Consider the following 27448-nt stretch of genomic DNA (forward strand, 5'->3'; position numbering starts at 1 on the left):
AAAACTACAAAATAACCTATTCAAAGTCTGATTTAATTATTCTTCATTTTTCATGTTTTTAGGGACAATACATCTTTAAGATAGTTTAAAAGAAACAGTAGTTGGAATAAGAAACAACATTTTTAGAGTGAATTTTCTTCACTATTTACTCTAAAAAGAGTGAACTTAGATTGAATTGCATTCACTGTTTTACTCGTTTAGATGTGGTACACTCCTCAATAGAGTGACCATTCACTCAAAAAGAGTGGATCAGTCTGTTACATTAAAGAATGTATACAGACGACTTTTCTAATTTTTTTTCAGGTTGTAAAAGCAGCCAGCCCCATGCTATTACGAATTATTCTATTTGGTTCGTTGCTGTTATATTGTCGGGTAAGTTTTGATTAATATCAATTATTCACTGAAATAATTACCGCACAATAGTGACGTATAATTTAAAAACACATATCTACAAAAATGCTAAGAGTGGGTCATTCGAACTCTCGGTTGTAATTGGTCCTGAGTGAATCTAGCTTTAAGCTCTGTCTACACTATCAAAATGTATGTGACAAAAAAATGCGATTTATCATACATGGACATATCACTACCATATTTGGGTATATCACTACCATAATATTTATGCACATTACACTATTTTGGTAAAACTAGTTTGATAGTGTAGACAGAGCTTTAAGTCGAATAGTTATTTATATAGTATAGAAAAGAAAAATGGATATAAAGTAGAACACAATAATTAAAGTAATTCAGTCTGAACGATAAATTCATCAATCATTCTTTCAATCAATCAATCAATCAATCAATTATTCCGTCAATCAATCAATCCAACATTTTAATATGTCTACATTTGTGAACACGGTGTACAAAGCAATTGCCATGTAAACCAAACACTTCATCTAGCTACATTACGTGACCTGATTTTAAAACACTCTTACGTCACAGAATAATAATAATTCAAGCACAAAGGTATCTATTGTACTTAAATATTAGCAATTCATCTTTCCTGTAATTCATTTTGTAACGTTTGACCAAATAAATTGAATTGAATTATATTCATTTTGTTGTCGTAATAATAATAACAGGTTCTAGCTGGGTATAGTGAGCTTACAACTACAAAATGCATTCTACAGAAGTGGTTTCAAGTGGCTGGCTTTGCCACTTCGTATGGGGCGCTACTTCTTAAAACATGGAGGTAGGTATGGGGCGCCATTTGATGCCATTTTTACCATTTGATGCCATTCTCACTCCTGAGGACAATCAAAGCATATTGATCGAAACGTCGAGAAACTAATATACGTGGTGTACCACAAACTTTATATCAACATTTTTAATGTTGTTGAATACACGCTTACATCACATCAATCATATTAGTTTATATTACTTTTTGCTCCAGTATGAAACGATTCTAATAAACTATACGTACAGTATATTCTAAAGCTCTATATACGTTCAACATATGTCTGCCAAAATGTTCGTATTTTTTAGAAATCAATATTAAGTCGAATCGCCGTCTAAAATCTAGACTATGACTTACAAACCTATCACAAGATGCTTTACTCTCTCATTGTCTCCTCCTTCGGATGGGACGTAAAGCCGTTGTTCACATAGTGCATGTTAAAGAACTTGGTTCACTATTCGAAAAGAATAGGGTATCGTCTCTCAGTGTGCTGATCTGATAGGCGCTGCACTGCTGGCTGCCGGTTGGTCCACGTGGTAGAAGGCCTAATCCGCAACGCAACGACATATATTGACGCAAAGTGATGTATTGCGTAATCAAAAGTGGGAACCGACGACGCAACGACAGTGCGGCAAACATCACAGGTTTAATGTCACGCAGGCAAACACAATTATTGGAAAGGCATTTTCTTACGTTGCGTATATTGCATTACGTTGCGTCGTTAGTGGGAACCAAGCTTTAGTTGTACAGTACTAGAATATAATTATATAGTAGTGAAAACTAACGCTTTTGCTACGCAAGACTGATTCGTTAAGCTGTCGTTTTCACTTCCGCTGATGTAGTGTTGCATGCACCGGTGTGCAAGTATTTAAATTTAAATTGAAGAATTTCTAAATCCATTAAAGTATAAACTATATAGAGTTGATACTTAGAGTTACATTATTTTTAAGTGCAGGACAGAATGAGAGCTTTTAAGCATCTATGATGTAGGCCTATTTTTGATTTATAGAAATATACATGACAATCTTGCACAAGACGGTATTCACTAGTAATTCATTTTGCGGTGCGAATAGGGAGCTTTCGATTTACGACGACAGGACTTACGCTCGAGTTCTCGACGACGATCGTGCATAGAAATTTGCCACCCAAACCCACAATAATGTACGTACGCGTCGTGACGTTTGCTCCCAAAGCCTTCCCATCATGCGTCACGCACGCTATTTGCGATAAACCTTAAGCTCTGTCTACACTATAAAACTTTATGTGGGAAAAAAATGTGATGTGCCCATATATGGACATGATGATGTCATATCACTACCATATTTAGGCATATCAATACCATATTTGGGCACATCACACTAGTTTGATAGTGTAGACAGAGCTTTAAATCATTTTTGTTTTCAGGATTGCAGTGGTATTCAAAGTGCAGTCTGCCCTTCGTGTTCGCATCACGGACGCTGATTTAATAAAGAGGCTGTGCATCATACAGATTGTATTCCTAGGTTATCTGGTAGCAAGGACGGCAATATCACCTCCAACAGTCATAACAGTGCAGTCAATGACAGGGGTGAAGTCAATACAATGTTCTAATGATTGGTGGGATCATGCAGGAACACTTGGTAAATATCATGTCATGTTGATCACTCTGTCATCATCAGAATCCCTTCTGTCATTATTATTATCCCCTCTGTCATTATCCCCTCTGTCATTATCATTATCCTCTCTGTCATTATCATTGTCCCCTCTGTCATTATCATTATCCCCTCTGTCATTATCCCCTCTGTCATTATCATTATCCCCTCTGTCATTATCATTATCCCCTCTGTCATTATCATTATCCCCTCTGTCATTATCATTATCCCCTCTGTCATTATCATTATCCCCCTGTCATTATCATTATCCCCTCTGTCATTATCATTATCCCCTCTGTCATTATCATTATCCCCTCTGTCATTATCATTATCCTCTCTGTCATTATCATTATCCCCTCTGTCATTATCATTATCCCCTCGGTCATTATCATTATCCTCTCTGTCATTATCCCCTCTGTCATTATCATTATCCCCTCTGTCATTATCATTATCCCCTCTGTCATTATCATTATCCCCTCTGTCATTGTCATTATCCCCTCTGTCATTATCCCCTCTGTCATTATCATTATCCCCTCTGTCATTATCATTATCCCCTCTGTCATTATCATTATCCCCTCTGTCATTATCATTATCCCCTCTGTCATTATCATTATCCCCTCTGTCATTATCATTATCCCCTCTGTCATTATCATTATCCCCTCTGTCATTATCATTATCCCCTCTGTCATTATCATTATCCTCTCTGTCATTATCATTATCCCCTCTGTCATTATCATTATCCTCTCGGTCATTATCATTATCCTCTCGGTCATTATCATTATTGCCTCTGTCATTATCCCCTCTGTCATTATCATTATCCCCTCAGTCATTATCATTATCCCCTCAGTCATTATCATTATCCCCTCTGTCATTATCATTATCCCCTCTGTCATTATCATTATCCCCTCTGTCATTATCATTATCCCCTCTGTCATTATCATTATCCCCTCTGTCATTATCATTATCCCCTCTGTCATTATCATTATCCCCTCTGTCATTATCATTATCCCCTCTGTCATTATCATTATCCCCTCTGTCATTATCATTATCCCCTCTGTCATTATCATTATCCCCTCTGTCATTATCATTATCCTCTCTGTCATTATCATTATCCCCTCTGTCATTATCATTATCCCCTCGGTCATTATCATTATTGCCTCTGTCATTATCCCCTCTGTCATTATCATTATCCCCTCAGTCATTATCATTATCCCCTCTGTCATTATCATTATCCCCTCTGTCATTATCATTATCCCCTCTTTCATTATCATTATCCCCTCTGTCATTATCATTATCCCCTCTGTCATTATCATTATCCCCTCTGTCATTATCATTATCCCCTCTGTCATTATCATTATCCTCTCTGTCATTATCATTATCCCCTCTGTCATTATCATTATCCCCTCGGTCATTATCATTATCCTCTCTGTCATTATCATTATCCCCTCTGTCATTATCATTATCCCCTCTGTCATTATCATTATCCCCTCTGTCATTATCATTATCCCCTCTGTCATTATCCCCTCTGTCATTATCATTATCCCCTCTGTCATTATCATTATCCCCTCTGTCATTATCATTATCCCCTCTGTCATTATCATTATCCCCTCTGTCATTATCATTATCCCCTCTGTCATTATCATTATCCCCACTGTCATTATCATTATCCCCTCTGTCATTATCATTATCCCCTCTGTCATTATCATTATCCCCTCTGTCATTATCATTATCCCCTCTGTCATTATCATTATCCTCTCTGTCATTATCATTATCCCCTCTGTCATTATCATTATCCCCTCTGTCATTTTCATTATCCTCTCTGTCATTATCATTATCCTCTGTGTCATTATCATTATCCCCTCTGTCATTATCATTATCCCCTCTGTCATTATCATTATCCCCTCTGTCATTATCATTATCCCCTCTGTCATTATCATTATCCCCTCTGTCATTATCATTATCCCCTCTGTCATTATCATTATCCCCTCTGTCATTATCATTATCCCCTCTGTCATTATCATTATCCCCTCTGTCATTATCATTATCCCCTCTGTCATTATCATTATCCCCTCTGTCATTATCATTATCCCCTCTGTCATTATCATTATCCTCTCTGTCATTATCATTATCCCCTCTGTCATTATCATTATCCCCTCGGTCATTATCATTATTGCCTCTGTCATTATCATTATCCCCTCTGTCATTATCATTATCCCCTCAGTCATTATCATTATCCCCTCTATCATTATCATTATCCCCTCTGTCATTATCATTATCCCCTCTGTCATTATCATTATCCCCTCTGTCATTATCATTATCCCCTCTGTCATTATCATTATCCCCTCTCTGCAAAACAGACCCTCTAACATTAGCTAACGGTCACGGTCATATTATCACATTGTTAATTAAGTGTCAATAAACCCTTAAAGCTCTGTCTACACTATCAAACTAGTTCCTAAATATGGTAGTAATATACCCTAATATGTTAGTAATATGACATCACCATGTCCATATATAGGCACATCACATTTTTTGTCACATAAAGTTTGATAGTGTAGACAGAGATTTACTCTATGTTATCGCGTGTCAAATTTGAGGTAATTTTCACACACCAGGCCTACATAAACGAAGATGGTCCTCGCGTGACGTGTGGTGGTATATAGAAAAAACTATTTTGCATCATATATCATCAATACTGCACTCGCTATAATGGACATAATTATAATTTTTATCGAAAAAAATAACACACGAATAAATAACACAATTTTAATGACAGTTGCCTGCGTTATATGATACAATAATTCATTTTTATGTTTCTCGTTTTTCATTTTTATAGTCGAGTTGCTGTTTCTGCTCTGGGGTGTACGTTTGTGCTACAACGTGAGGAAGGCGCCATCTGAATTCAATGAAAGTCGTTTCATAAGTTGGGCAATATACAACGAAACGTTATTATCAGTGTTTTCTGGAATAGCATTGTAAGTGTCTATTATTGATTTGATCGTAGCAGACTATAGATCAGTGGCGTAACGCAGAGGCCTGAGGACCCTGGTTTAGGAACCCTAAGTGGCCTGGGAGGCCTCGGGCGTTTTTAGCCTTTTTTGACATATGTTAATGCCTGTTTTAACCCTCTGGACACTGCTCAGGGCCCCCATAAGCTCCTGGCCCCTGGGTTAACCAGTGAGCTCTCATAGCCGTTACGCCACTGCTATAGATGGAAAATATGAGCCCGTGTTGTGATACCTTCTGCAACAAACCCCATTTGTAAATTAGACGTATCGTGGATTTTAATATCGCGGATTTTTTAATTGGTTGCAGTAACGCTTGACACATTGTACAATAGGGGTATTGTAGTTTAATACAATGGTAGTGTATTATTGCCATCCATAGAGCCTGGGTTCGAATTATATGTTCGAATAGACCTTTCTACTGATCAAAAACACAACCAGATGATGGATGTGATTGATTTAACACGCTATTCAAAAACAATATTGCTTGAATTGAATTCCCGATCTTTAATATACCAATGACGTCACACATTCACCTGGCGCAGTCACGTTTTAACGTAAAAAAAAATGTTTAAAAGTGATTATGATATAATTTGTTTGCCGTGACCTGTTTTTAAAAATTGATTTTCTTTTCGCTTTGTACATAAATAAATTAGACGATTTGTTTCTCGATTTCTGTATAATGTTACAGATTAATAATACAATGGTTTCCCATGAAAAGACATTCTGCAACGGCAGCTGAAAATAATCAGTTATAAATAACGATACAAAATTCGTGAATTAAATTTAATTAGGGTTTTAGGTTTCAAAATATCTTATTGTTATCCTAATTGGAAACATCTAAATACAAATTGAAAAGACTTAGAAAGTTTGTAAAGCATGTTACGCGGTGACGTCATTGCTAGTTCCGATAATTCAAATATAATTGGCATACATGTCAGTGTTGACATTTAAAAGTTTTGAGAAACGTTTTAATCTGCATTATATAAAAATTAAACAATTATTTTGCACTAATTGTAAAGATGATTACGTCGTACGTGGGTGAAGGCTAACTACTAGGCTATTACATACTTCTTCCCAGGTCACAATATACCTAGACATGCCCCTGTAGTAGTTATTTCGAGGTTTTCGATGTTTGTCTGAAAGCGTAGAGTAGTATACGTATAAAACGTTATACAGGGAGTAGAGCTAGATAGGCATGAAGTTGCCCTTTCTCTTCTTCCTTTATATCCAATTATTTTAATGTTTTATATTATAATGTTATGTTTATGTATTTTTTTTTTGGATGAATAAAGAAAGAAATCTACAGAAACGCCATGCATGCCAAAATATTTATCTTTTTTACTAATATTAAGTCAAAACTCCGTCTGGAACCCAGATAACTACAAAATACCCTACAGATATGTTACTGTCACAGCAATCAACGAAACATGTGCAGTACTACATCGGGGTTTAACAGACGAATGAGCTGTAGATCCTATCTTATCGACAAAAAGACTATATTCTGCCACGATAAGTGAAGTACCTAATCACTCGGCATTTCTTTTGATCTTATGTCTGGCTGCGACAAATACCAACAGTACTGTACTATGTACATTATTGAGAAGCATGGAACTGATCGTGTCGCAGCCACAGATAAACCCTTCGATCTCCGGAGATCAGCATCCTGTTGTTAGAGTGCCTTGGTATAACCATGCTTTTCTTACAATGGACACTGATATTAAATATTTTTTGTTTCAAATCTGTTATAGGTTTTTCCTTCATGATCTTGCCAATCCTGATTTAATGCACGTTATAGATTTTGCACATACACAGTTGACAACCACAGTGGTTCTAGTTCTTTTATTTGGTAGTAAGGTAAGTTACATTTACTCTGTTTTCTTGTGTTTGTCTATGTTTATGTTTTCACGCTGCTGCTCTAGCCCGCTACGTCACAAGAGATAAATCATTCAGATATAAAGCATAGCAGCAGTTATAGTACTAGACACTGACATTTTTGCGAAAAATAAGTCTCGACTATAATTTATAGGTAGCACCTGTTGAATCCAAAAAAAGTCTGGGAAAGAGTCTAACGACAAATCCCAAAGCATTTCTGGTATTTATGAGTCCCATGATATTACTATAACTCGCTGTCAGATAATCATTGAATTATTATCAAAACAGTCCATTGAAGTTTTTGTTTGTAATAGGATACTTGAAGTATCTAGGCGTGATGAAGTGACCCCCAGACTTGACCTTAGCAATAACAATAAGCGAGCAGCGTTTTTTGTAAGAAATATTCTTGTTTGTTCTGTGTCTATTTACTGCAGTGTTAAAGCGTGGTTCCCACTAGCAACGTAACCGACGCAACGTAAGAAAATGCCCTTCCAATAATTGTGTTTGCCCCCACCTGCGTGAAATCAAACCTGCGATTTTTGCAGCACTGTTGCGTCGTCGGTTCCCACTTGACGTGATTACGCAATGCAGCCTTTTAGCTTGCTTCCCACTAGCGATGCAACGTAACGCAACCGACGCAACGTAAGAAAATGCCCTTCCAATAATTTTGTTTGCCCCCATCTGCGTGAAATCAAACCTGTGATGTTTGCAGCACTGTTCCGTCGTCGGTTCCCACTTGTGATTACGCAATACATCACTTTGCGTCAATACGTCGCTGCGTTGCGTTCTAGTGGGAACCACGCTTAAACGAACGCGACTGTTGTGTGTTGTTTGAGATGCGAGATAAGCTCATATTTTTATTAGGCCATATTGTATATATACACGAGTATTAGAGTATGATACGCCAGGTTGAGCCCGGATTAAACTCTAAAACTTTTAAAATGACAATAGTGTGATATGGTACGCAAACAGTGTATTAAATACCTCGTTATGTTGCTATTAGATGTTTGATACGAGATTTTGAGCTCGCATAAGACTCTTATAAAAAAATATTATGACAAACACTGTACGTTAATTTTTTGTGATGAAAGCTCAAAATTTAAGCTTTTAAATCTGAGTATTTTTTTTTATCTTTCGTGGTAATCTAACTATCTTTGTATGCAGACGTTAAAACGTCCATTTTTCTTCTATGCTTAACTTCTCTTCAGAGTTTAGTTATAACAGCGAAACACGTTTAGCATTATTTTCACAATTAATGATCACATCATATCGAGCGTTCAAGCTTTATATGATCAATTCCAATATCTAACTTTATTTATTACCTAACGCATGATATATTGATTATGTTATTCTATTAGTTTCTTTGACGTAATGTCAAAATTGTTATAGCTTATATAACTATATCACATAATGTATTATTCTCACATTATATACAAAATGCGTTTGACATTAATGAGAGAGAGAACGTGAGAATAGGGGTTGTTGCGTGCTGCTGTAGTTTTAAATGGCATGTTTGCATTTAGTTTTCCCTGGCTCTATAATCTCGTCATCAATTATTGTTACACTATTTATCATATACAGATATATATGGTTTACAAAGGAAAAGGAGATGTTATTGATACAAAGTTTAAGACTACGATGACACAGATAAGTCACCATAGGTCGAGCGTTGGCGACGCGTCGTGGTCGCGGCCGCCACTTGGATATCCATCATCGGTCGCCCCTGCCATAAAGACGGATAAGATGGAGAAGTCTGATATACAGGTAAGTGCCATAACGCTCTGTCTACACTATCAAACTCGTTTGACAAACAAAAAGTGTGATGTGCCCAAATATGGTAGTGATATGACATCATCATGTCCATATAGGGGAACATCACATGTTTTTGTCACATAAAGTCTGATAGTGTAGACTTGATGCAGTGTAATGATTAATGAAACCAAATCGTTTACAATGTTTTGCATTTAGCGCACTGTAAAAAAAATGTTAAATGTACAGTTTTGTTAATGTAAAAAATTACATCCAACAACTGTTTTACAAAAAACATTTAAATGTGTGTACATTTCCGACGGATCACAAGTTATAAACAATCTGTTTACAGCAATTCAAGATATTTGATTGGAAAAAAAAATCACACTATTCCTGACTGCGAGGAGAAAACAAAATTGTTTGTTATTGCTGTAAATTGTTTTTCAGTTAACTGTAATTCGATTTACAGTGTATTGTTTATAGTAAAATAATTAACTGTAAAATAGTTTACAAGAATATGTTAGTTTTACAGTTAAGTTGTTGACATTTTACAGTAAAACATTTTTTACAGTGCGCATCTTTGACGCGCACATTTATATATTGACAATACTACAGTATCACGCATGCGCGGAGTTTGTGTCTCTTGAAATCCAGGACTCATTTACAAACAATACACATGTATGCATGGCACGCCTTTGTTTAACAAGCAATTACGGTATACAGTATATTAGAATAATACGACCTAAGCTCGAGAGAGTAAATAAAATTATGACATTATGACCAAGACGATGAACATTGAACTAGTTTCATCGAGATGAAGATACTATACGTGCCCTAGATTCAGAGTGTACGTGTGTACGCCACGTGACGCCACGTGAAGTTAAAAAGTTTGTTTTGATTAGAAGGGAGAAGGAAAGTAGTTCGATACAGTAGATGCATTTTGTTGAATAATCCAATATATTATCCTATAGAAAGATATATACTTATTAGCTGTAAAACTCTAAAATGGATATGTGCAGTGCAATAAAGATACAATAGTTCATCCTCACCATCAAAAATAGTACGGTATCTTAAAATACCTTGACTAAAGCTCTGTATACACTATCAAACTTTACGTGAAGAAAAAATGTGATGTGACAACGACGATGACAACAACGACGACGACGATGGCAACAGCGACGACGACGATGACAACGACAACAACGACGATGACAACGATAACGACGACGGCGACGGCAATGACGATGACAACGATAACGACGACGATGACAACAACGACGACGACGATGACAGCGACGACGATGACAACTACGACAACGACAACTACGACAATGACGACGTCGATGACAACGACGATGATAATGACAACGACGACTATGACAACGACGATGATAATGATTGCTGATTGATGAAAATATTCAGGACGTATAATGGCCAATTATGCTAAGCATATCATATATTTTTTAGGTCGAATTACGACGACTGTATATGCAACTAGAGATACTCAGAGACAAGAGCATGAGGCTAGGCAACCCTCATCTAAAGCAAGAATTAGCCGCAGCTGCAGAGGCTTCTAAAGCCCTAGAATCGGTCCAAGTTTGCAAGAAAACTCGACAATCAATGGAGTCATTGGGCCTACACGAGGAGCTTCAACCGCTGAACGGTGAAGCGAACCATCTAGAAGGACAGTCATCATATATAGATAATAATTGCAACTACGATGATCATTTATGAGCCTTCCAATATCTCCAGTGTGAATACATAAATATTATTTTACATTTATTACTGATTGTTACAAAAGATGATTTATCACAAGATCGCTGCTTCGAACATCATACGACTATCACATTTTACAGAAATCACCATAATAATATCAACTGGTGAGATAATAGAAGAATAATAACAGAGGATCAATAACTGCTGAAACAAAATCCGGCACAAAAAAAGTTAAGACTTATATTCATTTTATCAATATGGTTCGCATATACGAATGAAATACTGCGCATATTATTAGCCGGTGGTGGTATAATGGTTTAGAAAGTGTTTGGTCCAAATCCTTGGAAAAGTGCATCATTTGAACTATTTACAATCACAAATAAAACTGCTAATTTGAGAGTAGGGATTGGTTGCTGAATGTCAGGTGTGTAATTTCGGCGGCTCCAATTGGTTCAGTAGCAAGAATCAAGGGGTATAATTAAAAAACTAGTAAATTTATTAGTATTAATAATAACGTCATACAGCGTATTTATACACCTCCCTGTTTATACTCTTAAGTGCAATATTAAGTTAAGTTTATATATTATTGCTTTCGTTCGAATATATAAATCAGACGTATTAGGTTTGGAATCGAGTTCCATAAAAAGCGTGACAGGAAGATTGTTTAACTAATGCATATATATTCAATGATGTTTGGTATTATATTACACTATTACTAATTTGTAATGTTTTGAAAACAAAATGGCGGTCAATTCTTGTTCACGCACGCGAACCACCGTGGCACAATTCTTGCCAGGGTGTACAGTATTTTAGGGTCAAGGGGAGGGGGGGGGGGGGGGTGATCGGCTTGCACCTTCAGTACTATAACTTGGTACAATATTTACGAATTTATGTTGATTTTTTGTTTGTTTATACAGTACTTTAAGATCTGGGGTTTGCCAAGTTCTGACGTCACCACTTCTTAAAGCACGCCTTTAATACAATCGTTACTTTGGCTTTGCTAGTTCACATTGTGTCACTTGATTAATTCATCACATTTTAACCCTTTTATAGTGTTGTTATTCTGCATAGTTTCGTATAACCTGGCCGTTATTAAATCATTAATAAAGTCGAATCATAGCAAACCTACACAATGACGTAATGATGCACGGTTGAATACATGATACAGTATGTAAACAAGTAGTAGATGAACTGAATGAATAGTAAAGCTTGGTTCCGACGACGCAATAGTGCTGCAAACATCGCAGGTTTGATTTCACGCAGGCGGGGGCAAACACAATTATTAGAAGGGCATTTTCTTACATTGCGTAGATTGCGTTACGTTGCGTCGCTAGTGAGAACCAAGCTTAAGAGGATGAATAAAAGAAAGGATAAGGCGCTATGATGAATGGAATGAAAAAAACATGCGCATCGATTTTACTAGCCAACAGAAGGCTAGCAACAACCTAAAGCTGAACATGACGGAAATAAAGCACAATGGTTGATTATGAATATTGTTATCTCTGACGTAAGTCTAGGCCTATACATAGAATCTCGACTAATTTACTTATGATACAATTGTGCACTTGGATCGAAGCAAATTATTACAATACACGTTGTCATTGATTGTATTCAATTGCTCAATACGCAACATTATCCACTACAGTAGGCAGCAGGTTAAGGCTTTGTTCCCACGAGCGACGCAACACAAGGACGTAAGTGATTTGACAAGCTTATTCAAACTGTTGTTGTGATTGATTAAGCTTGGTTCCCATTAGGACGTAACGCAAGGACGTAAACTCAACGTAAGCGAGTTGACCAATGACAGGCGACAGTTTGAATAATCCATCGCTTGTGATTGGTCAACTCACTTACGTTGCCATACGTCATTGCGTTGCGTCCTAGTGGGAACCAAGCTTTAACAACTTCACAGAGAAATTAATTTTTATTTATATATATATTAATCATTTTCACTATTCAAGCTTGGTTCCCACTAGAACGTAACGCAAGGACGTAAACGCAACGCAAGCGTTTTAACCAATGACAAGCGAAGTTATAGACAGTTAGCAATCACAAGCGAATAAGTCATCGCTTGTGATTGGTCAATTCACTTGCGTTGCGTTACGTCCTTGCGTTGCGTCGCTAGTGGGAACCACGCTTTATATAACATACACAAAAGGAATACACATAACAACAGAAATCGTAAAAAAACCCAACTCCTACTTGGACGCAACGCAGTTGACCAATGACAAGCTAATTTTCGAATAATCCATCGCTTGTGATTGGTCAAATCACGTTGCGTTACGTCCTTGCGTTACGTCGCTAGTGGGAACCAAGCTTAAACGAATTGACTAATAAAAGCGATGGACTAACTGTCGCTTGTGATTGGCCAATTCGCTTGCGTTGCGGCTTACGTCCTTGCGTTGCGTTCTAGTGGGAATATTAAAGCCTGTTTTGCTGTCGACGTTATTCGACGCTATCGTCGTTGATCGTTAAAAGTTTAACGACGATCGTTTGAAAACTTCAAGTTGAAATAATAACGATAGCGAGTACCTTTTCCTGTAAATCGTTAACATATCAATGATTACGTAGGAGATCGCCGATTATTGTTAACGATAGCGTCGAATAACGTCGACATGAAAACAGGATTTAGATAGATTGTTAAAGAGTCCTAAACTTGTTGTAGGCGCCGGTGCGTTGTACGCGCGGGAACTGTGGTCATGTGTGCGAGTGTTACAGCAGCAGGCAATTATTTCCATTTGTTGTTAATAGTCTGCTCTGGGATGATTAGAATTGTTATTAAAACCATGCTGCTACTAAAATGCCAAGAGCCGAACAGATAGTTTATTACTAACCGGCACTTTTTCGCAATAGGCTTTCCCTCAACACAGTTTTTTTAAACAGAAAGTGACTTTTTTAAACAAACATGTTTTGTTTTCATGAGACAATCATGAATAATAATGTACATTTCAATCAATTCTATTCCCTTGCTTTTAAACAACTGCCAGAATTTGAAATAAAATGTCACAGTTGTTGTTGATTATTTTTAGTTTCTTACAAATTATATATTGTTACGTGCGTGCCAATTTTTATATCAAAAGCATCAGGTGTCTATTACCAAGAGGACGTCCCACTTTGAGTACTGTTCGTGTATACAATACTTTATTTATTTATTACATTCCAAATAACGCTCTATATCCATTGCCTTCGAAAGCGACACGCGTAAATGACCAGCTCATTCTTTGTATACAATTTTTTTTTAAAGTTATTTCTCAAAAATATCAGCGTGATATTTCCGTGTTATTTTTCAGGTAGGCTAGTTGATTAGTTCTCATTTGGAACCAACACAATGACGTAAACGCAACTCAAGTAATTTGACCAATTACGACGCAATACATCATCTGAAGTCGCTTGTGATTGGTCAACTCGTTGCGTCTACGTCAAACTTAAATTTCAAAGTTTATTCGAAGAAACCCTTACATTTCAAACAGTATACACAGTGATGCAGATAGGTTCAAACATGTACATATAGAATTGAAATCTATCCGATACAGGATAGGATTACAGACAGATTCCATTCGCGGAGGAAACCGTTTAAAAATAAATTAATGTCTATGGGCTTTCACGACATAGTAATAAATAATTAAATTCACAACATTATTCAATTTAAGCACGCAATTGGCAAATCCCTCATGGACACTATCATATATTTTGATTACTCTCAACATTTATACTTCTTCATTCATATTAATTAACTATGTAATTTCGTCGTGTATGTAGGCATTACAGGTATCATGTGTATCGGAGGTGCTTGTACCGACACTTCAGTGTTCTATTCATCCGAACAAAACTTACATTCGTCCATTATTCACTCTTTCGTCTATTCACACGAGTCGCATTATATTTCCAAATATGGCATACTTTTTTGTGGTCACATTCAGTAAAAAAAATGTAAAGATGTATTGTCCTTCAAAAACATGAAAAATGGAGATTAATAACATCAGGATTTAGCCTAAATAGGCCATTTTGAAGATTTATTTCACTTACAAAAAAGACAAATGTTAAAATTTTAACCAAAAATGATTGTCTGACAGACAATTTAAGTGTTCTTTTGCTTTGAATTACATTTTTTCGGGTAAATAATTTTTTTTTCGATCCAGTTTTTGGCCAATGTGACTAACTATTATGTGACATTAAAATGGCATATTCAACACAAAATTTGTTTTTAGGGGAACAATATATCTTTAAAGAATCAATAAATTTCTCGTGAAAATTACATGATCGCGGTTTCAAGCGTTCCGGAAAACCGTAACTGGGCTTTTAAACAATCTTATGGTACATCACAATGCCAAACAAAGCTCTTTTCCTAATGAAAAAATCCCGGACGTGAACCTAATAGTTTTGTTTATAATGACCTTATTTAGCGTTACAAAAAAAAACCATTTTTTCGCCGAATACTTTAAATTTACTGGGAAAAAGGCATTCAATTTGACATGTCAATTTCACTTGCGATTGTCGGTCGTGTCGACGATTAAAACGTCAGAATATTCATAACTTGTCACAAACTGATGAAAATGTTGACACGACTTTTGCACGGGTGTCAGCTTTGTGACTATTTGTGGTGTCATGACAATTTATTGTATTTAACGCCTTAAAGACATGAATGCACATTTCATCGTTTTATTATTTAAAAACTAGCTTTTATATTACTCTGGGCAATAATAATGGCTAGGTGAAGTGAGAATAACGAAATGGAAGAATACGAATAAATGCTAATGTCCATGTTTTATCTATCCTATCTGTTGGATTAATGAAGTCGGAGCGCCGCTTAGATTCGATTTATCACGGCATACTAGTTTTATTTCAAATGTTTAACGAATGAAACGGTGATAAACGGTAAAATTATAGTAACAGACGAATAATAAATGTATACATATTGACTGAACTGTATGTAACACCGATTAAATGTCACCTTAAGCGTGGTTCCCACTAGCGACGCGACGCAGCGACGTGTCGACGCAAAGTGCTGTATTGGGTAATCACAAGTGGGAACCGACGACGCAACAGTGCTGCAAATATCGTTTGATTTCACGCAAGCGGGTGCAAACACAATTATTAGAAGGGCATTTCCATACGTTACGTAGATTGCGCTACGTTGCGTCGCTAGTGGGAACCAAGCTTTAGGCTAAAATGGCTAAGGCCTACTATGTTTTTTAACCACTTTGTATTTCTTTTAGTTTACCATTTGAGTAACATGAACTGGCATAGGCCTACATTTGACTACTTTATTCTCGTTTTTATTTATTTTTTATTTATTTTAAAACATATTCATACAAGATAAAAAACATTTCATTTATATATATTGCACTTGATTTGAGGTGCTCTTCGTACAATTCGTATGGTCGATTTTTATTTTGATATAAAATATTAATTTTTAAATTTGATTAAGTTTTTATTCTTCTTTTAAGTTAAAATTTAACCATTGTTACTGATATATATATAATTGCACTATCAAACGAAATTTATTATTATTATTATATATATATATATTTATATATAGTTCAATTGCATTTTTAAAAATCACTTAAGTGAGATTAGATTAGTAAATTAACGTATTTTGATCTTAAAATAATGTAATTTGTAATCTAAAATGTATAAATCGTTTATTGTTGAATATCTGTATAATCTTTTGCAATAAAATCAGGTCGGTTGAAAACAATATTCTAGATAATTTATTTTGAACAGTGTAAATGTATTAACCATGAACCAAATACCAATACGGTACTACCATGTTGATCAACAAATACATAGCATTAAGCGTGGTTCCCACTAGAACGCAACGCAGCGACGCAAAGTGCTGTATTGCGTAATCACAAGTGGGAACCGACGACATCGCAGGTTTGATTTCACGCAGGCGGGGGCAAACGCAATGAATGGAAGGGCATTTTCTTACGTTGTGTAGATTGCGTTGCGTTGCGTCGCTAGTGGGAACCAAGCTTTAAATACGATATGAAAGGGTTCCAAAAAGTTTCATTTTTATGTCAACACGTAGTATACACTGTTACATACTGCTGACTGTAATAGTACATTTCGGAGATGACGGTAAGGCATAGAAAACAGCCCTAAGAAATTGGGGGAAAAACAAACTTTTGTACAGAGGAGATAGGAATTTTGGGGTTAATCGTCCACTGAGCCAAAACTATTTCGATATTTACTTATCCGCTTGGCAGTTTCATTCGAGTTAAGCGAGTCAAATGGCCGAGTGGTTAAGGCAGGGGCGCTGTTTACCGTACCTAAAGAGCCAACAACATCGGCAAGGGTTCTGGTTCTGGTGGTGGAACAAGTCTTCTCGGATAAGGACTATAAGCCGTAGGTCCAGTGTACACAGTTATAACCTGTGTGCACTTTAAAGAACCCAGTTCATTATTCGAAAAGAGTAGGGGGTTACCCCGGTGAACTGGTTCACAAAATAGCCCACCTATCTGATAGGACAGTGATTAATTCACTATTGGTAATCCTTGGCCACATTGCCTAAAGACATTTTTTACCGAAATATTTAGCCACAAGCCACTGACCGACAACAAACCGCCACAGCATCAACCCTTCAACATTGGCAAGCATCAACATTGATAAACCGCCACATTCGGTATCAATAATATAACGGCAAGCAAACAAACAACCAAACGGTTGGGTACATTTTTGTATGGGTCCTTGGGGGACAAACTAATTTAAACACATTACTTTATCATTCATCATGCAGTACTGTATCACATATTGATATAAGATGATACAATCTAAGACACTATAAGTATTACGCTCTAACCTCAATTACGTAGAATTATCAAAGAGTAGAAATTGATTGATACATCCTGCAAACAAAATTCAAACGCAAGCACATGCGCATGCGCAAGCGTAAGAAATCGTTTAGGGTAAAAAAAAGATAGGCTATATACTTGATTAGGTTATTAATCAGTGTCGCATTACTGTTCTAATGTTTTTTTTCTCGGAAATGATAATCTCTAAAGAAGACCATAATCTAGCGTGGATTACAAAATGCAATGAGTGGTCAAGATACACTTGTTATACACTCATAACGAAGCTACTATAATTAGCTTTTGAATTGTACCGTAGAAAGATAATTAATAGGTTTTTGATTAAACACTTCATAAAGAAAGAACCTATTATATAATAACGTTCTTATAGATTATCCAATAATTACTGTTCTGAATTGACCAATCGTAAGACAGGATATAATGATGAATGACAGGTTTTTAAAAGATTACATTATGCTGATTTAGTAGGCCTACCGGGGAAGAGTGAAATCACTAATCACTCTTCCGTGGTAGGTCTAATCATGCGATTGCGTTTACATTTGTATGACGCTAGCTCGTCGCCTGGACCTATAATCAATCCGCTAAAACCGTGTAGTCTTTAACAAGTGAAATGGAATAGTCGAGGTTTTTCAGAAATAAAATAGAAATCAGAACTGACATGCTACTATAAATATTTTCGTGAGTAAAATAATCACAACCAAAATGAACAAATAGATCATCATGCCAACAAACGAAGTATTTTTTTTCATTTCAGAAGATTGGAAAATGGTCAGTGATGAGCGAAAAAGAAATTGTCAAGTCGATGAAAATGATACAGATTTTGTACGCGCGCGTATAAAGAGGCACACAACAGACACGCGCGTCTAAGTGTTTACAATCTGTATGCGTAAGTCGTTGAAAAATGATACAGATTTTGTACGCGCGCGTATAAAGAGGAACGGAACAAACACTCGCGTCTAAGTGTTGATAATCTGTATGTGCAAGTCGTTGAAAAAATGATACAGATTTTGTACGCGAGCGTATAAAGGGGAACAGAACAAACACGCGCGTCTGATTATTGGTAATCTGTACGCGCATGCGTTCAATTTACGTTTATTTGCTATAGCTTCAATGGTTGATAACCAATTTTGCCTTGGGGATTTATTGTTTTCAAAAATCACATTTCTCTGTTAAATAAACAATTAATTTATACACGACGCTAACTCGTAGCGATAGCTGAAACATGAAGTGAAATATATTTAAATTAAGTTAAAATAAACAACGTCACTTTTAATCTGAATAACTGTTGATCTTTATTAAATTAATTGATTTAAAACTTGTTTTGTATTTTTCTAGTAGGCTAATACATTGTTAAGTAACGTCAGTACTCGTTTGACAGACCACTCATCTTCTCATTAATACTGTATTGTATTTGGTTTTTTTTCTTCTACATTTTAGTGGGTTAATACTGGATAAACAATGATAGTGTTAAACCAAGAATGCTGAACTCCGGAGATCAAATGGTTGCGACACGGTCAGTTCCACGCCCCTTAACAGACACCACGCGCCGCAGAGAATATGTACATAAGATAGCACTGTTGATGTGTCGCAGTCAAACATAAGATCAAAGGACTGTTACGAGTTCTTATCTTGGCAAGGCGAGCTCAGTGTCCTGAGGAACAATTCTTCCATGTTAGGATACAACTACAATGTTTTTTTTCCAATCTCTCACTTTATTGTAGAGTCTACTAACTTTTCATTCAAACTGAAAACAAGAAAACGAGACAAGTTTCTAATAGTAGAACGTAAATCGATTGATTCTCTGAATCGGTATCACTGTATTACAACAGTTGCATGATACTGGCACGATACATGCAATATGTGACGAGAATCCGGGGTTTAAATCAATAATTAACAAAATCATCTAAACAGTTTGTTTTGATATCATTTATTGACGTAATAAAAAACAGTTTACTTAATTTACGTGTTTTTGGTGGATATAGATATTATACTATATTGACTATCGTACGTTTAAAAGCATTTCTTATTTTAAATTAAGACATTAACAAATATTCCTAAAAGAGTTTTAAATGGAATTAGCGTTTGTTTTATAGAAACTTCGAAATATTTTATATACATATATATCCTATATATTTTACCATAGAGATATTATTATCTCTATGATTATACTGATAGAAAAAAAGATATAAGTGCAAAAAAAAAATACTCGCAATATAGAAAATCTTCATAAATCCATCATTTATGTTTTCAGAGTTTCAAAAAGAATTTTTCATAATAACGATCTATTGCAGATACGATACAACTTGACAGGCATTCATCACGGCATTATTTCATATCATGTTCTCAAAACACAGGACAGTTCAGGAAAAAAAAATACATTTGATACGGTCGACGTACCACCAAGACATCCCTCGTTGACAAAAATTCTTCATTGAGAAATATTATTTTTCTTTCTTAATACGGTATTACTTGTAACGTGTCATTACGTGTGCACATGATGTGACGTCAGTGTACGAATTAGATGGTTATCCATTTATATAGGCCGCCGACGCATAATAAGCGAACATGAATGTGTGTACGGATTTAGCGCACGTAGATCACGTGCGCGGTTAGTGAATGTTAACTAATTAATAAATTATTAGATGTACAGTACTTCAACTTGAATATTTAGAATAATTTACGCGACTTAATGGTGTAAGTGCATCGCGAATAAAAAATGCTGATATAAATTATGAAACAGGTAGTTTTAATGTAGTCCAATAGCTAGTAATTATCTTCATCTTTTAAAGCAGAAATAAATGTCTAATCTCAATCGTATATTTTTAAAAAGGCTGAATTTCTGTGAAAAAATCAAAATGGGAAAACATAGCCATTACCCCCACTCAAATAATCACCACTTAACTGTAACGTGGCAATAGACTCGGGAGGCAAACCATACTGTCTTTAGGCTGAGTGTGTTTCCAGACAACTACAGTCTGTAGCAGCAACTTTTACACTATGACATAGGACAAAACTGGGTGTAATGCAGAAGATATGATACAGGCGTCATATGTGATACATATGACACTATATCATATAATTTCCATGATACTGTACAAATCATAGATACAGTACCCAGGTGAGGGTAGTTTTAACTTTGGTGTAATTCAGAAGATATGATACAGGCGTCATATGTGATACATATGACATTGTATCAAATAATTTGGCTGATACTGTACAAGTTGTACATACAGTACCGAGGTTAGGGTGGTTTAGGTAAAGGGTCAAATTAGATAGCAAGTTATAATCTAAAAACAGAAAAAGTCATGAATTTAATATTGGAATATTTTCAGGCAGTGAGTACATTTTTGAGTTGGTATTTTATATAGAAACAAGGTTAATCACTATAATGATTTAACTTTAAAACAAAATATCTACCATCCAAGCAAACTTATAGAAAACTTATTAATAATGTTTACTTGTTATTAGCACTTTGGTATAGCTCCATATTAAAAATAATAATTATTAAAATATCTATGGAATGATGAAAATATTGAGAAAACAAATGAGCCTGAATAATTGTTATAACAAAAAATCATCTATCTTGATCCGACATAAAGACGACATCTGTCTAATGAACTCAAGCTCCTAGGCTTACATTACAGCTTATTGCCAGCGCTGTACTAAGCTCTCTCGTCGCCAGGATAATTGCAAAAACGCAAACTGATTATTTAAGTCATTCTAACTTTCTACTAGATTATCAACGTCTGAATCGGTCAATGGACTGTCAAGATGCTCAATGGCTTGTTCTGTATTTGTATTCAGAAGCTTACTTGAGACTAACGACGGCCTGTCTCTGTCCCAATTACGTTTCTCTTCGATAGCATCTTCATCGCTCTCGACGCGGAAGTAATTATCGCGCATGTCTAACGTCAACGTGACCATATCTTCTACGGAGACATTTGAATGTCCTCGTGAGTGTGTTTGAGTAAAAGTTGAAGAATCAGAGTGTATACTACCTGATAGATCTACCATCTCTTTTGGTTCCTCTTCTTCTTTTCCATTTACTTCTTCATTTTCTTCACCTTTTCTTTCATCCACTTTTTCTTCACATTCCCTTTCCTCTTTTTCTTCGCCTTTTCTTTCATCTTCTTCTACAATTTTCCTTTCATCCTTTTCTTTCTTCTTTTCTTCATCTTCTTCCTTTTGTAAAACATCTTCACTGTTTTCCATGTCTTCAATGACATGGTTTTCTTCAACAATGTTTCCATTTTTTATTCCATCATCAGTCCGTTTATCAGCAAGAAATTCAGAAGCTTCTAACATTTTACAATTATCTGAATTATTGGAGTCATTCAAACTTATTTGTTCATCCTCAATAATTGCAAAAACATCTTCAGAAATAGCATCAGTCTCAGAAACATTATATAGATCAGAACCAGTAGTGTCCTGTATAGTATCTGACTGAGAATTGGTAGATTCTGAGTTCGTTTTCTTACATTCAAACTTTGATTCATCAGTACTCGAAATATTAGTATTATCAAATTCAGTTAAATCTTTTATCACAGATGTATCCAACTGAGATGTATCCAATTGAGTTGGAGAAATATTTGATTGTGAGTCAATTTCTTCTAACTTTGATTCAGTACTTGAGATATTGGTATTATCAAAATCAGATAAATATTTCACCACAGATGTATCCAATTGAGTTGTAGAAATATTTGATTGTGAGTCAATTTCTTCTAATTTTGATTCAGTACTTATTATTATATCTTTAATTACAGACGTATTCAATTGAGTTGTACAAACATTCGATTGTGAGTTTGTTTCTTCTGAATTTGATACAAAAGAGGAACTGTTATTGATATTCTTGCTGTCATAAGAATCATCTTTCAACTTCAATGCAGATTTTGTTCCAGAAAGTTCCAAATTCCTTCCCTTTAATCTTGTTTCAGTACTGCTATTTTCATCCCATTTCCTTTTTCTATCGTCACATTTATCTTTATCAACAATGTCAATTGTTTCTTCTTCTGCTACCAAATGTAACACACTCTCTTCAAGTTCAATATGTCTAAGTCGCCTTCTATCAAAATGTTTTATACTCAACTGTGAACAAACCATAAAATAAAAACTTACTTAATTATAAATAATATCATAGCAAAATATAAACATAAGGGAAAATCATCAAAAAAATTACAATGCTGTGGGTATCGGTGGCTGGATCTCAATGGAGATACAAAAATAAATTAAGAAAAAAAAGCTCAATTAAAACAATAAAGTAAACAGCCAGAAATGAAAGTTTCAATCTTTTGGATGGTTGTTTTGAGCTTCTATTTGGTGTAAAGAGAAAAAAAAAGTCCTGATATCGGGCCTGGGAAGTTGGTGTTTTATTTATACCTGTCAAATTTATATCAACAACTTTTTTTCTAATAAAAATGTTATTGCTGATATTCTCTGCTAAACTCACTTCAATATAAAATGAAATGGACAATCCTTTGAAAATAATTTGATTTTGTCATCAACATATTTAATTACTTTTTCAAAAAGAGTAATTTTAGATAGAAAACTCATCAAAATACACTAATTATAGTATTGGGGATACTTCAAACCAAACTAATCACAAAAGTCAGAATTCGTTCAAAGAAAAAAGGCAATTTTTCAAGAAAAATATTGACAATCCAGATGATTAATGAATCATGACCTAACACGAGAACCATTGTTGCATTTTGTCATAATGAAATGATCACAAGCTAATGATATCCTAGCAAAGTCAATTAACCTTAGTTAATATCTATCATTAGTTTTTGAAAGAACCGTAATGACAAAAATAGCCAGCTACTACTAAAAATTAGCATTTCTTGTATCAAATAAATAAAGTTTATTAGTTGCTGAGTTAATTAAAATATTTACCTGATGTTTTAATGTGACGTCAAGGATTGGTGCACTTCGATCAAATGATTTGGTTCGCTTAAGCTGCTTCCTCTTGTTGAAGATCTCCAGACTGTGTTTCAGTGCTTCGTGTTGACGTAGATCGGCTTCGTTGTAGGCTTGGAACAGTTGATGCATGCTTACTTTCTTAACAGGAGATCCTGGAGCTAAAACATTTATAAGAAAGAGTAATAAACAATTAATGATATTAATATTTTTTTTTTTTTATTTATTTTAATTCGCAACTGGAATACATAAAAAACAAGACACAAGAACATCGACAAGGTCCACAAGAACCAATTACAAACAATTCTTAATGTTGGATTTAAATAAAGACAAACAATTAAAGAAAATTTTAATAGTGGAGTCAATGGCAATATATGAATTAAGTATTTATTTCATCTTTAATATGTTTGTAACTTGTTAAATGTACTGTACCAATCGTTACACTATTTTACTTTTTTATATATGAATTTTAAAATGTTACTGTTAAAGACATCTTGTAATCTCCAATGGCTGTTGGATGTATAATTTAAATAAAATAAAAATAAAATCAATTTATTATTTACATATTTATTTATTCCATTTCATTTATTTGGAAATATTTCACTGTGAAAAGAAATTATTGAAATGTTCAAAGAAACAAAACTATTTTTTACAGTCAGACCAAATAAAAAAGCAAAGAAATACAATGTTCATCCCCATTGGCAAAACTCACTATAATAATTTGTTCATTTATTTATAGACTTTTCTATAGGCATTCATCTACTATAATCGTGTACAATGGATTTGGAATTGGAGTGTTCACCTGGTAATTTTAACAAAATGTAATAACATTTACTAAGAAAACAAACAAGGTAATTTACTTTATAGGTTTAAATACTATAAGATATATAACATACTACATCTGGCTGTTTAAATGATTAAATCAGTATAATTTATTTTCCATTTTTGTTAGAGGACCTTTAGTTTCAAGCATGACATTAAGTAGAAAGTATGAAGTGTATATAGAAAACTGTAAGCATGATTAAACATAATATGCCACAACATTTATGAACACAATTCTTTGATAGTTTTAAATTGTCTTACTTTTAATTGTATTTTGCATTTTTTGATCAAACTAAAGCTCTGTCTACACTATCAAACTTTAGGTGACAAAAAAATGTGATGTGCCCATATATGGACATTATGTCATATTACTACCATATTTGGGAATATCACCACCATATTTGGGCCCATCACACTTTTTTTGTCAAATAGTCAATTTTGTAATGTTGTGTTGCTGTTACACCACTGCTGAAAACCCAATATGAAATATTAACTAATAAAATCAATTTTATTCCATAAAAATAAAGAGTTCTGGAAAAGGATCTAAAAATAAATAAAAATAAACAAACAATAATATTGTCAATAAAGTAATATTATTTGCAAATACTGTATCTTGGAAACTAACATAGAAAGCTACTCTGAAGCTTACCATTGTAATAAAAGAAAGCATAGAATTTATTTAAACTACTTTTAACTACTGATTTAAGCTGAAGTAAAGCTTCAACCAAGCAAGAAATGTCACTATTTTAGCTTGATACTTTACTATACATTTTATAACCTATAACATAAATGAAGGAGGTCAGAAAACCAACTAGTTTGAACTATCTAGAGTTAAAATATGATACATAACTGATATATATATTTCAGAAACCATCAACCTAAAACTTATGACACTAACAAAATATAAAATGCTCAAATAAATTGAGGATAACAGGTGAATAATTTGAGAAAAACTATAAAATACATAAATGTATAAAAGTATTACACATTTCGTACTGAAAAACTTTAAAATACATAAATGCAAATTAATACACATTACGTACTGAAAAACTATAAAATACATATATGTTAACTTTAGCCATGACCTGAGGCTGCAATATGATATATTGAAGACTAAAATGATGCATTCAAACTTCAAAAATGTATAACACATGAACAAGAATGTGGAAATATATTGAGATTTGAGAAAAAACAAGAAATGACGGAGATTAAAAAATTATTGATGTGAACCAAGGCTAAATATGACGGTTAAACTGACGGTTTGAAAACTACTTCAAAACATGATAGGCTTTAGAAATAAAACCATGATTGATATAGTGACACGATATAGTGGAAATCAAGCAAAGTAGAAACAGACTATTAGACATTTACTTATTTTATCACAACCTTTATGAAACGTTTAAACCGGGAGCGTTAAAAATGGAAGTATATAAAATGGTACTAAGCAATTAAAATGACAGCGATCCGTCAAAAAATGTCTAAAGTAATCATCTCTTGTAGGAATGAAAAATGTTGTGCATTTGGCGACAAATGCTTTCCAGTTGTTCATCAACAAATCTTGCTGAAAAACAGTAACTTGTACTCATTTTGAAAAATGTTTTTAATTTTGCTAAACATACATTTGAACAATGTCATGTAATGTTTTTTCTCCTCTGATATTGCTGTATGTCATTTTATTCATCAAAACAATTCTTAGTTATGGAAGCATTTGATTAATTTAATTATGAAGAGATCTATAGGTCAATATCTCAACTGAAATTTGGAAGATGAATCAAATCTATGTTTTAATATTCATATTTTGCTTCAAACAATTAAAGAAATGTTTGCAGTAATGAAAATGTCAAAATGCATTAATAACAAGACTGGGAGGAAGGAAGGGTTTAATTATTAAACAAACCTATTCACTAACTACGTACATTTAAACTAGTATTCAAGGCCGAAATTAGTAAAACGATATTATTTGGCACATATGGTGTTTCATATGTAAAATACATGAGCTTATATTTTTTGTACTATTCAGACAAAAATTGAAACACTGACTGGTGGATCTAGGTTCTAGACAGAAATTAGTAAAAAGATAAATATTTTGGCACATATGGTTTCATGTATAATACATGATCATCATCATATTTTTTGTAGTACACATACAAATATCGAAACGTGGACTAACATAAAAAAGACAACAACTACAGACTTGGGGCAAGTCTAATCTAAAACATCCTTTAATAACTGAAATTTATTTATTTTGTCATTTTATAATTGAAAACTTTTTTTCTACAGAAGTGATTTACTTTATTAAAACTACAAACAAAATAACCTATTCAAAGTCTGATTTAATTATTCTTCATATTTAATGTTTTTGGGGGACAATACATATTTAATATCTTCAGACCGAAACGCTATGTGTGTTTTAAAACAGCAAAAATGACACCGAATAAGGTTCCCGGCGCACAACCACAAGAATGTTTTAATTTATGTACGCTGTCAAATAAGTTAAGAATTCTTCTATTTGACTCAAGCTCATTTTAGGAATTAAATAATCATTTGTACAAACTCATCCTCTCAAACGGCAGCGTTCAGAATCAATCAATTCAGATGCCCTAACTTTGAGGTCATTTGCAGTTTCACTTCTTTCACAGTCAGTTCATCCAAAGTCGGTCATTTGTTTGTGCCTTGGTCTAAGTGTCTATCGAGGTCTGTCAAGCAAGTTCACAAGATGCCTAACAGCTCCTAAGCCTCATCACTACAGTA

The 27448-nt window shown here is 34.5% G+C and overlaps 2 protein-coding genes across 3 annotated transcripts in view; one reads left to right on the forward strand and one right to left on the reverse strand.

Moving 5' to 3' along the window:
- The window catches only part of LOC144850178 (putative G-protein coupled receptor CG31760), a 37975-nt gene extending 26062 nt beyond the window's left edge, over positions 1 to 11913 (forward strand). The window contains exons 5-11 of the mRNA XM_078707406.1: positions 304 to 372; positions 1080 to 1189; positions 2579 to 2793; positions 5642 to 5780; positions 7562 to 7667; positions 9267 to 9449; positions 10902 to 11913. Of these exons, the coding sequence (XP_078563532.1) occupies positions 304 to 372; positions 1080 to 1189; positions 2579 to 2793; positions 5642 to 5780; positions 7562 to 7667; positions 9267 to 9449; positions 10902 to 11168 (1089 nt within the window). The 3' untranslated portion in view covers positions 11169 to 11913. The remainder of the gene's footprint in view (positions 1 to 303; positions 373 to 1079; positions 1190 to 2578; positions 2794 to 5641; positions 5781 to 7561; positions 7668 to 9266; positions 9450 to 10901) is intronic.
- A 7557-nt stretch (positions 11914 to 19470) lies between these two features.
- Positions 19471 to 27448, reverse strand: part of LOC144850174 (ankyrin repeat domain-containing protein 27-like) — a 51910-nt gene continuing 43932 nt past the window's right edge. The window contains exons 24-26 of one of the 2 annotated variants that reach the window (XM_078707402.1): positions 23852 to 24036; positions 21961 to 23047; positions 19471 to 19706 (exon numbers count right to left, since the gene is read on the reverse strand). In XM_078707402.1, the coding sequence (XP_078563528.1) occupies positions 19702 to 19706; positions 21961 to 23047; positions 23852 to 24036 (1277 nt within the window). In that variant the 3' untranslated portion in view covers positions 19471 to 19701. Of the gene's footprint in view, positions 19707 to 19847; positions 23048 to 23851; positions 24037 to 27448 lie in introns of those variants that run through there. The other variant, XM_078707401.1, reaches the window with a different exon arrangement.

This window comes from Antedon bifida, chromosome 8 (genome assembly GCF_963402885.1).
Source record: "Antedon bifida chromosome 8, ecAntBifi1.1, whole genome shotgun sequence".
NCBI classification, from domain to species: domain Eukaryota; kingdom Metazoa; phylum Echinodermata; class Crinoidea; order Comatulida; family Antedonidae; genus Antedon; species Antedon bifida.